The following is a 13221-nucleotide window of genomic DNA, read 5'->3' as shown; positions in this document are numbered from 1 at the left end:
CTAAAAGCTCTAACATTAAACACCACCTAATCCTCCAACATAATGCCCTATAGTATCCTTTCTCCCCCAAACTGGCCTCCTCCATTCTCTTCCAGCAGGAACATACCACAGAAATGTCAGCACCATAAATAGGTATAAAGCTTCCTTTGCCAGAAAAAGGCCAAGCACGTGAATTTCAAATTTCCCACAAAAACCAATCTCCAGTTTTATCTGGGTTAACAAATGGCAGAGAAAGTAGGAGTTAGTAAAGTCAATATGTCAAAAAAAAAAACAAATTAGGAGCCAGCATTGTAGCAAAACAGAGCAAGCCTCCCAGCTGCTTCATTTTTTTTTTTTTTTTTTTAATTTTATTTATTTGAAAGAGTTAGAGAGGCCAGCGCCATGGCTCAATAGGCTAATCCTCCACCTAGCAGTGCCGGCACACCGGGTTCTAGTCCCGGTCGGGGCACCGGATTCTGTCCCGGTTGCCCCTCTTCCAGGCCAGCTCTCTGCTGTGGCCCGGGAGTGCAGTGGAGGATGGCCCAAGAACTTGGGCCCTGCACCCCATGGGAGACCAGGAGAAGCACCTGGCTCCTGCCTTCAGATCAGCGCAGTGCACAGGCCACAGTGCCGTTGGGTGAACCAACGGCAAAAGGAAGACCTTTCTCTCTGTCTTTCTCACTATCCACTCTGCCTGTCAAAAAAAAAAAAAAGAAAAAAAAAAGAAAAAAAAGAAAGAAAGAAAGAGTTAGAGAGAGAAATAGAGTCAGAGAGTCCTTCCATCTGCTGGTTCACTCCCCAAATGACCGCAATGCCCAAAGCTGAGCTGAGCTACTCCAAAGCCAGGAGCCAGGAGCTTCTTCCAGGTTTTCCATGCAGGTGCAGGGGCCCAAGCACTTGGCCATCCTCTACTGCTTTCCCAAGCCATAGCAGAGAGCTGGACTGGAAGTGGAACAGCCAAGACTCAAACCAGTACCCATATGAGATGCTGGCACTGCAGGCCGGGGCTTTAACCTGCTGTGTCACAGTGCTGGCCCCTGCTCCATTTCTGATTCAGCTCCCTGCTAACATGCCGTGGAAGTCAGCAGAAGATGGTCCCAGTACTTAGGCCCCTGCCACTCATGGGAGACCAGAATGGAGTTCCTGACTCTTCACTTTGGCCTGGCCAAGACCTGGCTGTTGCAGCCATTTGAAAAGTAAACTAGCAGATGGAAAAGACCTCTCTTTGTCCCTGTCACTCTGCCTTTCAAATTAAAAATTAAATAAATCTTAAAAAAAAATGCAAATGATACCCCTGGGTAACAACAATGAACTGACATGAATTCTTTTTTCTGAAGCCACTTTCGTTTCTCTGGCCCTATAATCTGTTAGATCTAACAGATTCCGCCCCCTCCATCAGCCCCACATGAACATTCCCTCTCACTAGGCATTTTCTTCAATATTAAGCCATCCAGTTCTCACTGGAGTGAAGGAAAGAAACGGCCAACTCAATTTTAGACACAACATGCTAAACATAGGCCTTGGCATAAGCAAATGTCGAGCCCTCAATAACCTCTGGCTTGGGGCCGGCACTGTGGCGGAGTAGGTTAACACCCTGGCCTGAAGCGCCAGCATCCCATATGGGCGCCAGTCCTAGTCCCAGCTGCTCCACTTCCAATCCCACTCTCTGCTATGGCCTGGGAAAGCAGTAGATGATGGCCTTAGTTCTTGGGCCCCTGCACCACGAACCTGGGAGAAGCTCCAGTCTTCTGGCTTCGGATCAGCGCAGCTCTGGCCGTTGCGGCCAATTGGGGAGTGGACCAGCGGATGGAAGACCTCTCTGTCTCTACCTCTCTCTTTCAAATAGAGTAATAATAATAATAATAATAATAATAAAAACCTCTGGATTCATTACATTAACAATCTATTAACTCTAGTCCATGCCTACTCTTCAGCAAATCACACTCATCCATATAGCACTGAAGTCATTCTTAACCCAAGAGGATTTTTTGAAGCCAAGGTGACCTGGGCACAGAGAATGCTTCTTTTTTTAAAACCACCTGTCAGATCCCATGTTCTTCTACTCTTCCAGATCTGAAGACAAAAAGCATCAAACAAAACCAGTCAGAGGCTCTCATCAAGGTTCCCTCTCCAGGCTGGCTAATAAAATTGTAAGTCATGAATAATACTGGGTGGGCATGCAGAGCACAGAAGGTAGTGTATTGGTCTACCAGATGATGGAACACATCTTGAAGGCCAGGATGCAGCCACAGAGAACTAGGTCTTGATCACCCAGGACAAAACTCAAAGATGATGATGATCAAATTGAAAAATCTAAGTACCTCTGGTATATCTAAACTGGCTGTCAATGTAGAGATTTTTAGATCTATAACTTTTAGGAGGCCCCAACTATAAGTGAAGTCTCCAGGCAATTCTAATGCCATATTTTGTCTGTACCACAACTAGACTATAAATTCTTTGAAGACAAGGAATACAGTCATATACCTGATGTACTACCCAGAACATTTACCATAATACTTTGTAATCAACTCAAAATACAACTGATGGGGCAGCGCTGTGGCACAGTAGGCTAAGACTCTACCTGTGGCACCAGCATCCCAAATGTACATTGGTTTGTGTCCCAGCTGCTCGGCTGTGGCCTGGGAAAGCAGTAGAAGATGGCCTAAGTGTTTGCGTCCTTGCACCCACATGGGAGACTCAGAAGAAGCCTCTGGTTCCTGGCTTCAGACAGGCCCAGTTGTGGTCATTTGCAGAGTAAACCAGTGGATGGAAGACCTTTCTCTTTGTCTCTCCCTCTCTCTGTCTGTAACTCTATCTCTCAAATAAATAAAATAAAATCTTAAAAGAAAAAACAAACTGGTGAACTGATAATCACGCTGCAAACATAAATCAGCATGTTTTCAAAGTCAAGTAGATGGCAATACCACTGACTGGAAGGCCCACGGAAGGCCACTTATAAACTGGACTGGCTAACTTTCCCTAGGCAAAACTGTAGTTGGTATCCACTGAATCTTCTTGGGCAAGAAAGGTGAGATTTCAGCAAAAATACACAGAAAGCCTCCTTTAAATGTGGCCATCTACATGGTTACCAAATGTTGGGAATCAGAAGGAAAGATAAAGCTAAAGTAGAATTCCATAAATAAAGTTTGAGTTCAGGATAGTGAAATAGCATCTTTAGCCACAAGAAACAAGGAGAAGCAGCTAAAAGCCAAAACTGAGTAAACTATGATTTAACAAAGCACCTATATATTCCATGCACTTTCCTTGAAATGTTTCACTCGAAGTTACTAACGTTTAGGCCAAGGTGACAGCGATGATTCAGAGTTGGGTTTTTCTTTTTAAAAGTCTACCTCGGGGCCAGTGTTCTGGCGTAGCCGATGCCGGCGCTGGTTGGAGACCCAGCTGCTCCACTTCTGATCCAGCTCCCTGCTGATGTGCCTGGGAAAGCAGTGGAAGATGGCCCAAGCACTTGGGAGACAATTGAAGAAGCACCTGGCTCCTGACTCCTGACTTCAGCCTGGCCCAGCCTTGGCCATTGCAGCCATTTGGAGAGCGAACCAGTGGATGGAAGATTCTCATGCTCGCTCTCTCTCTCTCTCTCTTATTCTGCCTTTCAAATAATTAAGTAAAACTCTACTAACTTTAAAGTTGTGCTAAAGTCTCCTGGAACAACGGAAAGTGAGGTGGATCCCCAACGCCCAGCAGCGTGAACTGGTTTCTTCAGATACTTCATTCCAGCTGTTTGGTTCCAGACACCTGACACCCTTTCTGAGCCTCACCTTCCCCACTCAGAGCGAGCGGACAATCCCGGCTCTCCCCAATCCTCCACCTACGATAGGGGTCCGAAATAAAACAGAGTACTGCGGACAAAAGCAGCGCACCTAAGCTGCACATTATTATCACGATTACTAACGGAATCATTACCCGCCAGGATGAAGCTCCCCACACAAGAGATGAAGCCCGACAGGAAAGAGTTGAAGGGGAAGGTCCCCACGAGGAGACAATAACCGAACTGCAGCGCCCCGGTCAGAAGTATGTACAGGAGATAGGCGTCCAGCAACTTCAGGCGCTGCGGCGTGGAGCTCAAGTACTCTTCCAAGAAACGCGAAATTACCGACACTACCGACGCCGACATGACTACACCACAGGTACTCGGGCCCGCGCTCCTCAATTCCCGGAAGCAACCACAACGGATGTCCTGTTTGCGCATGCGCATCGCCGTGGCCCAGTTCCACCCCCACCGGTGAATGGATTTGCGCAGGCGTGGAGGCAGGCTAAGGGGCGTAACTACTACCGCGCAGGCGCAGATTGCGCCAACAGAATGCGAACTACAACCAGAAAAAGTTACTGCGTGTGCGCGATGGCTCCGTCGACGGGCTGGAGACGTGTACTTTTTTTTTTTTTTTTTTTTTTGCCGTATTTCCGCCGTCCGATTGGTAACGCCCATAGTTGCTCTAGCAACAAGAGTCTGTGGACGGAAGAGGGGGAAAGGTTTTACCGCGGACAGTGTGGCTAAAATGAGGGTTCCGGATCTCTTTGGTCCTCCTGCATCCTCACAGATTAACTGCTTGGCTCTCCAGTGACGCAATTCCTGGCGCTCCGAGGGTTCGATACCAGCTCTAATTCTGTTACACAATTTGCCTATCACAGAGATCATGAGAATAAGCCAGTTTTTCTGCTATGACAACCACCGCGGCCAACGACTGCTCAAGCACCTGTGTAGACGCAGTGCCTGAGGGGAGTGTATGGAGGGAGCTTGACCTCGACAGGGTTCTGAACTGGAACTCGGGGTCTGACCCTGCGGTAGAACTCAGCCCCAAGCTGTTCATTCATTCAGCAGATGTTTACCGGGCGTCCCTTTGGTGCCCAAAGTTGTGCTAAGTGGTACAGCCCACAGGTGAATCAGAAACAGTCACTACCTTGAAAGAGCTGGCGAAGGGAGGGAGACCAGAAGATGGTACGTGAAGCACACGATCAGATCTTGCGCTGTCCTCCCTAAACTGGCATCACGAACCGGCTGTAATATTCCAGAGTGTCAGTCCCGAAAGGCCGCTGCAGCTTGCCTAGTTCAAGCCTACCCTTCCCAGCTCATTTGGCAGAGACTCTTATAAGAAGGTTTGAGGTTTTGTATTTTAAGTGCGATTAACTACTTTTAGCGTTTTAGTTGGGGAAGGGCGCTGCTTTCTGGCTTTAGTTGCCCTTTTAATTTCACATGAATCTGATCTTCTAGATGGGACTCTCATCTTTCAGTTTGTAAGTCTTCACGCACATAACCAGGTATTTATTTTCAATTTCTTAGTAACCGAACCGTGCTAGGTACGCAAGGAAATTCCAAAACAACACGTGAACGACCTTCCTTTTCACTTTTTATCTGCGTTTATATCGGAAACTATCAGCATGAACAAATGTATTATCAGTGGTGATCAAAGCCTTGCTGCAGGTCTAGAAAGAAGGGAGATAATCGATATCCTCAGGAAGCTTTTTTTAAGATTTATTTATTTATTTGAAAGGCAGAGTTACAGAGAGGCAGATAGAGATCTTCCACCTGATGGTCCATTCTCCAAATGGTCACAACGGCTGGAAATGGGGTCTCCCACTTAGATGCAGGGGCCCAAGGATTTGGGCCATCTTCTGCTGCTTTCCCAGGCACATTAGCAGGGAGTTGGATCTGAGCTCAGAAATGGAGCAGCTGGGACTCGAACCAGCGGCCATATGGGATGCTGGCACTGAAGGGGGCTGCTTTACCCACTGCACCATAGTGCCATCCCCACCAGAAAGCTTTATAATTGAAGTGAAGAGAACAGTTAATATTCACATCCATGGATATTTACACTGCCACATGAACTTTAATTCAGCCTAAGTCCTGTAATGTTACTAAGAAAGAAAGAAACCAGTGGATAAGCAGACTGGTTCCTATTTCCACATAATAACGGCAGGAGAGTACGGATGTCCCAAAAAAACTGAACGCTTCTCCCTTCCTCTTCAGCAGGTTGGAGGGCAGCTTCCTGGCCAGTATTCAACTTCAAACTCTACAGCCAGGCTGACGCTCTTTAATCATTCAGGAGTGGATTCCTCAAGGGGCTTCTACCCCATCAGCCAGGCTCCTTCCAGCAGTTTCTCCCTTATGTTTTGTCTGCTTTGATCCTTGTCAGCTATCATCATCAACGTCTCCACAGGAACTCCCGCAGGAGGAAAGCAGAGAGATGAAAAACATCAAATTCACTTACTGGATGCATCTTTTGTGAGACCTACAGAGTCACCAATATAATGAGCTAAAGCTTTTACTACTTAAAACAGAAAAAAAAAAGTCTTGTTGACGACTCAGTTTATCTATCAACAGGAAATTGCTAATACTAGTGTTTCAGTTACAATAAATCTGAATATTAATAAATTTTAAAACTCATACCCAAGGGCCGGCACTGTGGTGTAGTGGGGGTAAAGCTGCAGCCTGCAGTGCTGGCATCCCATATGGACGCTGGTTTTAATCCCAGCTGCTCCTCTTCCAATCCAGCTCTTTGCTGTGGCCTGGGAAAGCAGTAGAAGATGGCCCAAGTCCTTGGGGCCCTACACCCACATGGGAAATACAGAAGAAGCTCTTGGCTCCTGGCTTCAGATTGGCACAACTCCAGCCATTGAGGCCATCTGGGGAGTGAACCAGTGGATGAAAGAGCTCTCCCCCCGCCCCGCCTCTCCATAACTTTCAAATGAATAAATAAATCTTTAAAAACAAAAAAACTCATACCCAAAGCAGTAGCTAAGAGTGCAAGCTCTAGGGTCAAACCAACCTAAGTTTGAAGCATGATTCTACTGTTTACCAGTTGCCTAATCTGAGACAGGTTACTTCATCTGGCAGTCTCATTTTCCTTTTTTGTAACATGGAAATAACAATACTTGGATCACTGTATGTTGTGAGGGTTAAATGAGATAATGTTAAACATTAACAAATCAGTATAGTGCTTGGGACATAGTTTTCCTTTTTTTTTTTTTTAGTTCAATAAATGTTTGCTCTTATTAACTATCATTATTCTAAGAATGAACTATGTCTGCTTCCCTTATTTCTTGAATAAGTAAGCGATTGGCCAAACTACAAAGCCCGATATTTTAGGCATGCAAAAGAGGACACTACAGGGATTGAAACTCAGATGGCTCTCAGTGGGCAAATCAGATTTATACGTTGAGGCTAAAGTCTGAGTAGCCATAGGAGTTCTACTGCTAAAACACTCAACTTCATAAAACAGGGGGACAGCAGGGGAGCAGGAAGTCTCCCTTCAAGGCCAAAATCCATGATTTTACATCTAGTCTCTCTACACAAATCTTCCCAAGTTTGAGTAGAAAAGCTTTTCTAGGGGGCAGCTTTGTAGTGCAGTGGGTTAATGCCCACAATGCCAGCATCCTATATTGGAGTACTGGTTCGGGTCCCAGCTACTCTTCTTTCAATCCAGCTCCCTGCTAATACACCTGGGAAAGCAGCAGGACCCCTGCCACCACACAGGAGACCCAGATAGAGTTCCAGACTCCTGGCTTCAGCCTAGCCCAGCCCCAGCTGTTGCTGCCATTTGGGGCGAGGACCCTAATGGAAGATATCTGTGTGTGTGTGTGTGTCCCTGTAATTCTTTCAAATAAATAAAAATAATAAATTTTATTTTAACAAAGAAAAGCTCTTCTAAAGAAAATATCCACAGGAATCTCTTTTCCAATTCCTTCCCCTTATATTTTCACCTTTGCCTTACAATTCCCATTTTTGCTTCACTCTACTACTACTATTACATGTAACAGCTCCACCTTTTTAAAAATTTAATTCATTTGAGAGACAGATGAGAGAGAGAGAAAGAAAGATTACATGCATCAGCTGTTTAATTCTCCAGATGCCCAAAACTGTAGGAGTGGTCCTACCCAAGTCTCTCAACCCAGGTCTCCCACCTGAGTGGCAGAAACTCAATTACTCCAGACACCACTGTTGCCTCCCAGCGTCTGCATTAATCAGAAGCTATAGTGAGGAGCTGGAGCTGGGTATGGAACTCAGGCACTCTGATAATGGATGCAGGAGTCTTAACCAGCATCTTTTTAAAAAATTATTTATTTATTTATTTATTGAAAAGCAGAGTGACAGAGAGAGAGAAAGAGGGAGAGGGAGAATGAGAATCTTCCATCTGTTGGTTTACCCCCAAATGCTTGCAACAGCCAGGGCCAGGTCAGGCGAAAGTCAGGAGCTCAGAACTCCAACCAGGTCTCTCATGTGGGTTACAGGGACCCAAGCACTTATGCCATCTTATTAAAAAAAAAAAAAAGATTTATTTATTTATCTGAAAGGCAGAGGCAGATAGAGAGGTCTTCCATCCACTGGTTCACTCTCCAAATGGCCACAAGAGCCTGAGCCAATCCAAAGCTGAGCCAGGAACTTCTTCCAGGTCTCCCACAAGGGTGCAAGGGCCCAAATACTTGGGCCATCTTTTACTGCTTTCCCAGGCAAGAGCAGAGAGCTGGATCAGAACTGGAGCAGCCAGGACTCAAACTGGTGCCCATATGGGATACCGGCACTGCAGGCAGAGATTTTATCTGCTATGCCACAGCGCTGTAGGCCATGCATTAGACCGTCTTCTACTGCTTTCCTGGGTGTATTAGCAGTGACCTGGATCAGAAGTGGAGCAGCTGGGACTCGAACTGGCACCCATATGGGATGCTGGCATGGCAAGCAGAAACTTAATCCTCTGTGCCACGTGCCAGCCCCACCTTTCTAACTTGGGCCCCTGTATGACCCATCCCCCCTTTCCTTGTTCTCTAATAGAACAAATAAAACACATTGTTATTTTCTTTATTTTTAGAAGATTTATTTATTTATTTGAAAGTCCGAGTTAACAGAGAGAGGCAGAGAGAGAGAAAGAGGTCTTCCATCCAATGGTTCACTCCCCAAATGGCCGCAACAGCTGGAGCTGTGCCGATCCAAAGCCAGGAGCCAGGAGCTTCTTCTGGGTCTCCCACATGGGTGCAGGGGCCCAAGGACTTGGGCCATCTTCCACTGCTTTCCCAGGCCACAGCAGAGGAGCAACAGACTAGAACTGGCACCCATATGGGATGCCAGTGCTTCAGGCCAGGGCATTAACCCTCTGTGTCACAGCACCAGCCCCCACATTATTATTTTCAAAAGCAAAATTTTTAAGAGAAATTATTGCAACAGAAAAAAGTCAGATTTCTAAAATATCATGTTCCTGATCAAGTCCTAGGAAAGAGGCAGATATCCTCAACGAGCCAATGTCCCTTCATCCTTCCAGTCCCTGATGGAGTGAAACAACTTTGCAGGCTCCTGTGTCCGATTTCCCTCTCTCCTAGTTCTCTGAGAATCCAGTGAGTGCCTTAGTCCTGTCTCCTCCCTGGCACACATAAGGAAATCCCCCATGTTGTCCTTTCCAAGAATAGAACACTCCCTATGACAGAGCTGAAACCATCAGTGCTGAATAAATTCTGTCCAGTGGGGTTTTCTCTGCAGTTGAAAATGTCTCTGGCCTGTCCAGATGGTAGCCACTAGCCACATATGTCTATTGAGCACTGGGAATACAGTTACTGTGGCTAAGAAAATGTTATTTGATTTTTATTCACTTAAATCTACGTAGCCACACGTGGTTGTCCGTGGACAGGAGACTGGAGAGCTATTCTGCTCAGTATCTGGGTTGAGTCTGAGTCACACCTGTTCACAGTCCACTCGAGGCAGTGACACTCGTTTGAAACCAAACAAGCATCTGTTCCTGCCAGGCCTGAGCTATCCGTTTATAGCTCCACCTACTTTTGAATTAGTTAACGGTGACTTAAAGGCACAGAAAAGAGGGTTTGTCAAATTAGCTTCCATTCACAAAGACCATGACCACTTTAATCAGACATAAAATGACAAGCGTTGGAAGCAGAAGGGGAATTTATTCTTTCTACTTGCGCGTTTATGGCTTGTCCTCAAAATGAGGAGAAGCAAGCGCCTTACATTTTACCCCACCAGTAAATCACCTTACATTTCACTCTAAGGCCGCTTAGAGCGGGCAATGAAAATCCTTTCCACTCTGTGTAATATTAGCAGATCCAGCCCAATCCTGCAGTGTCCCAACTCTGGGGATACCATAAGGAATCTATTAACTACGGTTATAAAAGGCATTTTCTGGGGCAGGTGTTGTGGTGCAGTAAGCTGCTGCCTGAGACACCTGTATCCCATATCTGAGTGCCTGGGATTGAGTCCGCCTCCATTTCAGATCCAGCTTACTGTTAATGTGCCGGGAATGCAACAGTTGATGTACTTGGATTCCTGTCACCCTGCCGAGAGTTCCTGTCTCCTGGCTTTGGCCTAACCCAACCCTGACTGTTGCAAGCATTTGGAGACTGGCCCAGCAAAGGGAAGATCTCATTCTCACTCTCTCCCATCACTCTGCTTTTCAAATAAATTTTTAATTTTTTTTTTTTATTTTTGACAGGCAGAGTGGACAGTGAGAGAGAGAGACAGAGAGAAAGGTCTTCCTTTGCTGTTGGTTCACCCTCCAATGGCCGCCGCGGCCGGCGTGCTGCGGCCGGCGCACCGCGCCGATCCGGTGGCAGGAGCCAGGAGCCAGGTGCTTTTCCTGGTCTCCCATGGGGTGCAGGGCCCAAGCACCTGGGCCATCCTCCACTGCACTCCCTGGCCACAGCAGAGGGCTGGCCTGGAAGGGGGGCAACCGGGACAGAATCCGGCGCCCCGACCAGGACTAGAACCCGGTGTGCCGGTGCCGCTAGGCGGAGGATTAGCCTAGTGAGCCGCGGCGGGATGCAGCACTTTTTTAAAAATTTACTTTTATTAATTTGAAAGGAGAGAGAAACTCTACATCTGCTAATTCTCTACCCAAATGTTTACAAGAGCTGGGGCTGGGCCAAACCAAAACCAGGAGCCTGGAACTCAATCTGAGTTTACCATGTGGGTAGCTAGTTAAGGTTATATATGATGTACTTGAGCCATCACCTGCTGCCTCCCAGGGTGCACATTAACAAGAAACTGAAATCAAAAGTGGAGCCAGGATTCAAACCCATGCACTCCAATATATGCCGGTATCCCAAGCAGTATCTGAATTTCTGTGCCAAATTCCCATCCCGCTCATGTTATTTTATAGATAATTGTTCATGCTTCTGCCTCCTCACTAGAGTTTCCATCCATGCATTTATCCTACAAGTGCTGAGCCCCTCCTCTGCGTCACACCCTCTTCTGGATGCTGGGAACAAGACAGAGGACCAGAGTAATTTCCCAATGGAACAGTCTATAGTGGAGTGAAACTGATTATAGGTGAGTAAACAAATATGCAATGGAATTTCAGATCATGGTGTTATGAGGAAACTAAAAATAGGATAATGTGATAGAGTGATGGGAGTCCCTGTGAGAGCCTGTGGTCAAGAAAGGCCTCAGAAGAGAGGAAGTTTGAGCTGAGCTCTGACTACAAAGTTTCCAACTCTACAAAATCAAGAACAACCCAGCAGCAGGTAGAAAGTTTATGTTCACCACTAGAGCAGGGTATTTCTTACTTTCTGATAATTGTGTTGTTAGTACCTAACATAATACTTGGATTTGAATAATGGTAACAATAAGTAACATAATAGCATAAACAAGTATACTAAGTATTTATTTGAATTATCTTGGTTAGTTCTCACAATAAGAAGGCAGCCAAAGGAGGAAATGAAAACATACTAAGTAACCTGCCCAATGGCATGCAGTGGACCATAACCCAGGCTCTGATCCTAGAATCTATGCTTCTAGTTAACTAAGTCTCATCAGGCACCAGCATCTGAATGCTCCCTTAAAAATGCAGCTTTCTAGCGTCAAGCCAAACCACCTGAATTAGAATTTCAGAGGGCGGGGAAAGGGAATCTGAATATTTACCAAGCCCTTCAGAGGATTTGAATGCACGCTGAAGTTTAGGACCACTGTTCTTTGTCCAATGAATGAGATGAATCCTTTGCTGTCTGTACTAGCTTGGCCCACACATCTTGCAAATTCCTTGGCCCCAAAATTGCATAATTGCCAGTTCTCTCAAACTTTAAGTCCTGCTAACTTCAGTTTAACAACCGTGTTACAAGAAGAAAACTCAGAATCTGCTGAGCCCTGCAGGAAGGCTAATGAAAAGGCGTGGTAAACCTCTCCGCACCAGCATCCTCCCACCCTAGCCACCACCACCCCCAAGTCTGACTTGAACATAACCAAGGGGATCCTCTGAAATCTGACAGCTCCAGGGACACCAGGCTGTGCCTACCATTCATGTAAATTCTGCAGTCAACCTGGAGATTTGGCGTCCCTCCTGAGCATGACTAAAGGGCGCTGGGGACACCAGAGCTAAGCCAGTCACCTCACCTTCCATGGCCCCACACCACACACCTAAAGCAGAAGCCTTTATAGGTTAGTCCTTCAAATGCCCTTCCTTGGCTCAGGTGAGGAATCCTCAGAATTGAGGGAGACCCTGCGCATTGAGCTGCTTTTCTCCCTGGAAAGTCAGCTGGGGCCAGGTCCATCCCCAGAGCAAAGGAATGCTCTCTCCAATGTCACCTAAGTTTAGGGTCACAGATAAAACGTGGGGAGCCTAGTTAGGTCCCAAACATTGCACAGCACATACCTATTCTAAAAGACATTACTTGTTTATCAATTCAAACGCAAGTAGGCATCCTGTTCTTTATTCTCCAGTCTGGCACTCTTCCTTGAGAAACAGGCCCACAGGTCCTTTGCAGGAGCTTTCCACCGTCCGTGCCGGCTCTGTGAGCAGCTTCAGCATCTGAGGAGAAGGAATACCGAGGTGGGCTTCAGCGGGAGGGAGCTATCAAAGGAAGCCCAAAGGGGAGTGTGTGAGCGTGCAGGGACAGTTCAGCTCTAACACTCTCTGTTGCTGTTGAGAGACAAACTCGACAGAGAGAGTTCCCATCCGCTCCTGCACCCGCCAGGTCAGGCCGAGGTTGTGCTAGGCTGAAGCAAGGAGCTGGGAACTCGATCCCGGTCTCCCACGAGGGTGGAGGCGACCCAGCCACCTGAGCCAGCACCTGCTGCCTCCCGGGGCACGCATTAGCGGTAAGCTGGAGTCAGGAGTGGCAGTGGCTCTGAAGTTGGAGTTTGGGGTCTCACCCGCCAGGCTGAAGGCCATCTTCCTTGTCACTATGAAAGAATGGAGCGCCGGCTGGGGACGCCACTGTGGGGTGTGTGTGTGTGTGTGTGTGTGTGTGTGTGTGTGTTTACTACTACCTGGCTCCCTCACTGTCCCCCAG

The 13221-nt window shown here is 46.8% G+C and overlaps 1 protein-coding gene and 1 long non-coding RNA gene across 2 annotated transcripts in view; both read right to left on the bottom strand.

Annotated features, from left to right (window-relative positions):
• Positions 1 to 4348, bottom strand: part of DAD1 (defender against cell death 1) — a 28817-nt gene extending 24469 nt beyond the window's left edge. Inside the window, exon 1 of the mRNA XM_002718058.5 lies at positions 3904 to 4348. Coding sequence (XP_002718104.4) covers positions 3904 to 4195 — 292 coding nt within the window. The 5' untranslated portion in view covers positions 4196 to 4348. The remainder of the gene's footprint in view (positions 1 to 3903) is intronic.
• An 8252-nt stretch (positions 4349 to 12600) lies between these two features.
• Positions 12601 to 13221, bottom strand: LOC138844648 (uncharacterized). The gene is made up of 2 exons (XR_011380810.1): positions 13082 to 13221; positions 12601 to 12737 (listed from the first exon to the last, which is right to left on the bottom strand). It is a non-coding gene; the product is annotated as an uncharacterized lncRNA (long non-coding RNA).

This window comes from Oryctolagus cuniculus, chromosome 12, assembly GCF_964237555.1.
Source record: "Oryctolagus cuniculus chromosome 12, mOryCun1.1, whole genome shotgun sequence".
Taxonomy (NCBI): domain Eukaryota; kingdom Metazoa; phylum Chordata; class Mammalia; order Lagomorpha; family Leporidae; genus Oryctolagus; species Oryctolagus cuniculus.
The sequence above is the reverse complement of the archived record's forward strand: the minus strand, read 5'-3'. Positions and strand labels throughout refer to the sequence as shown.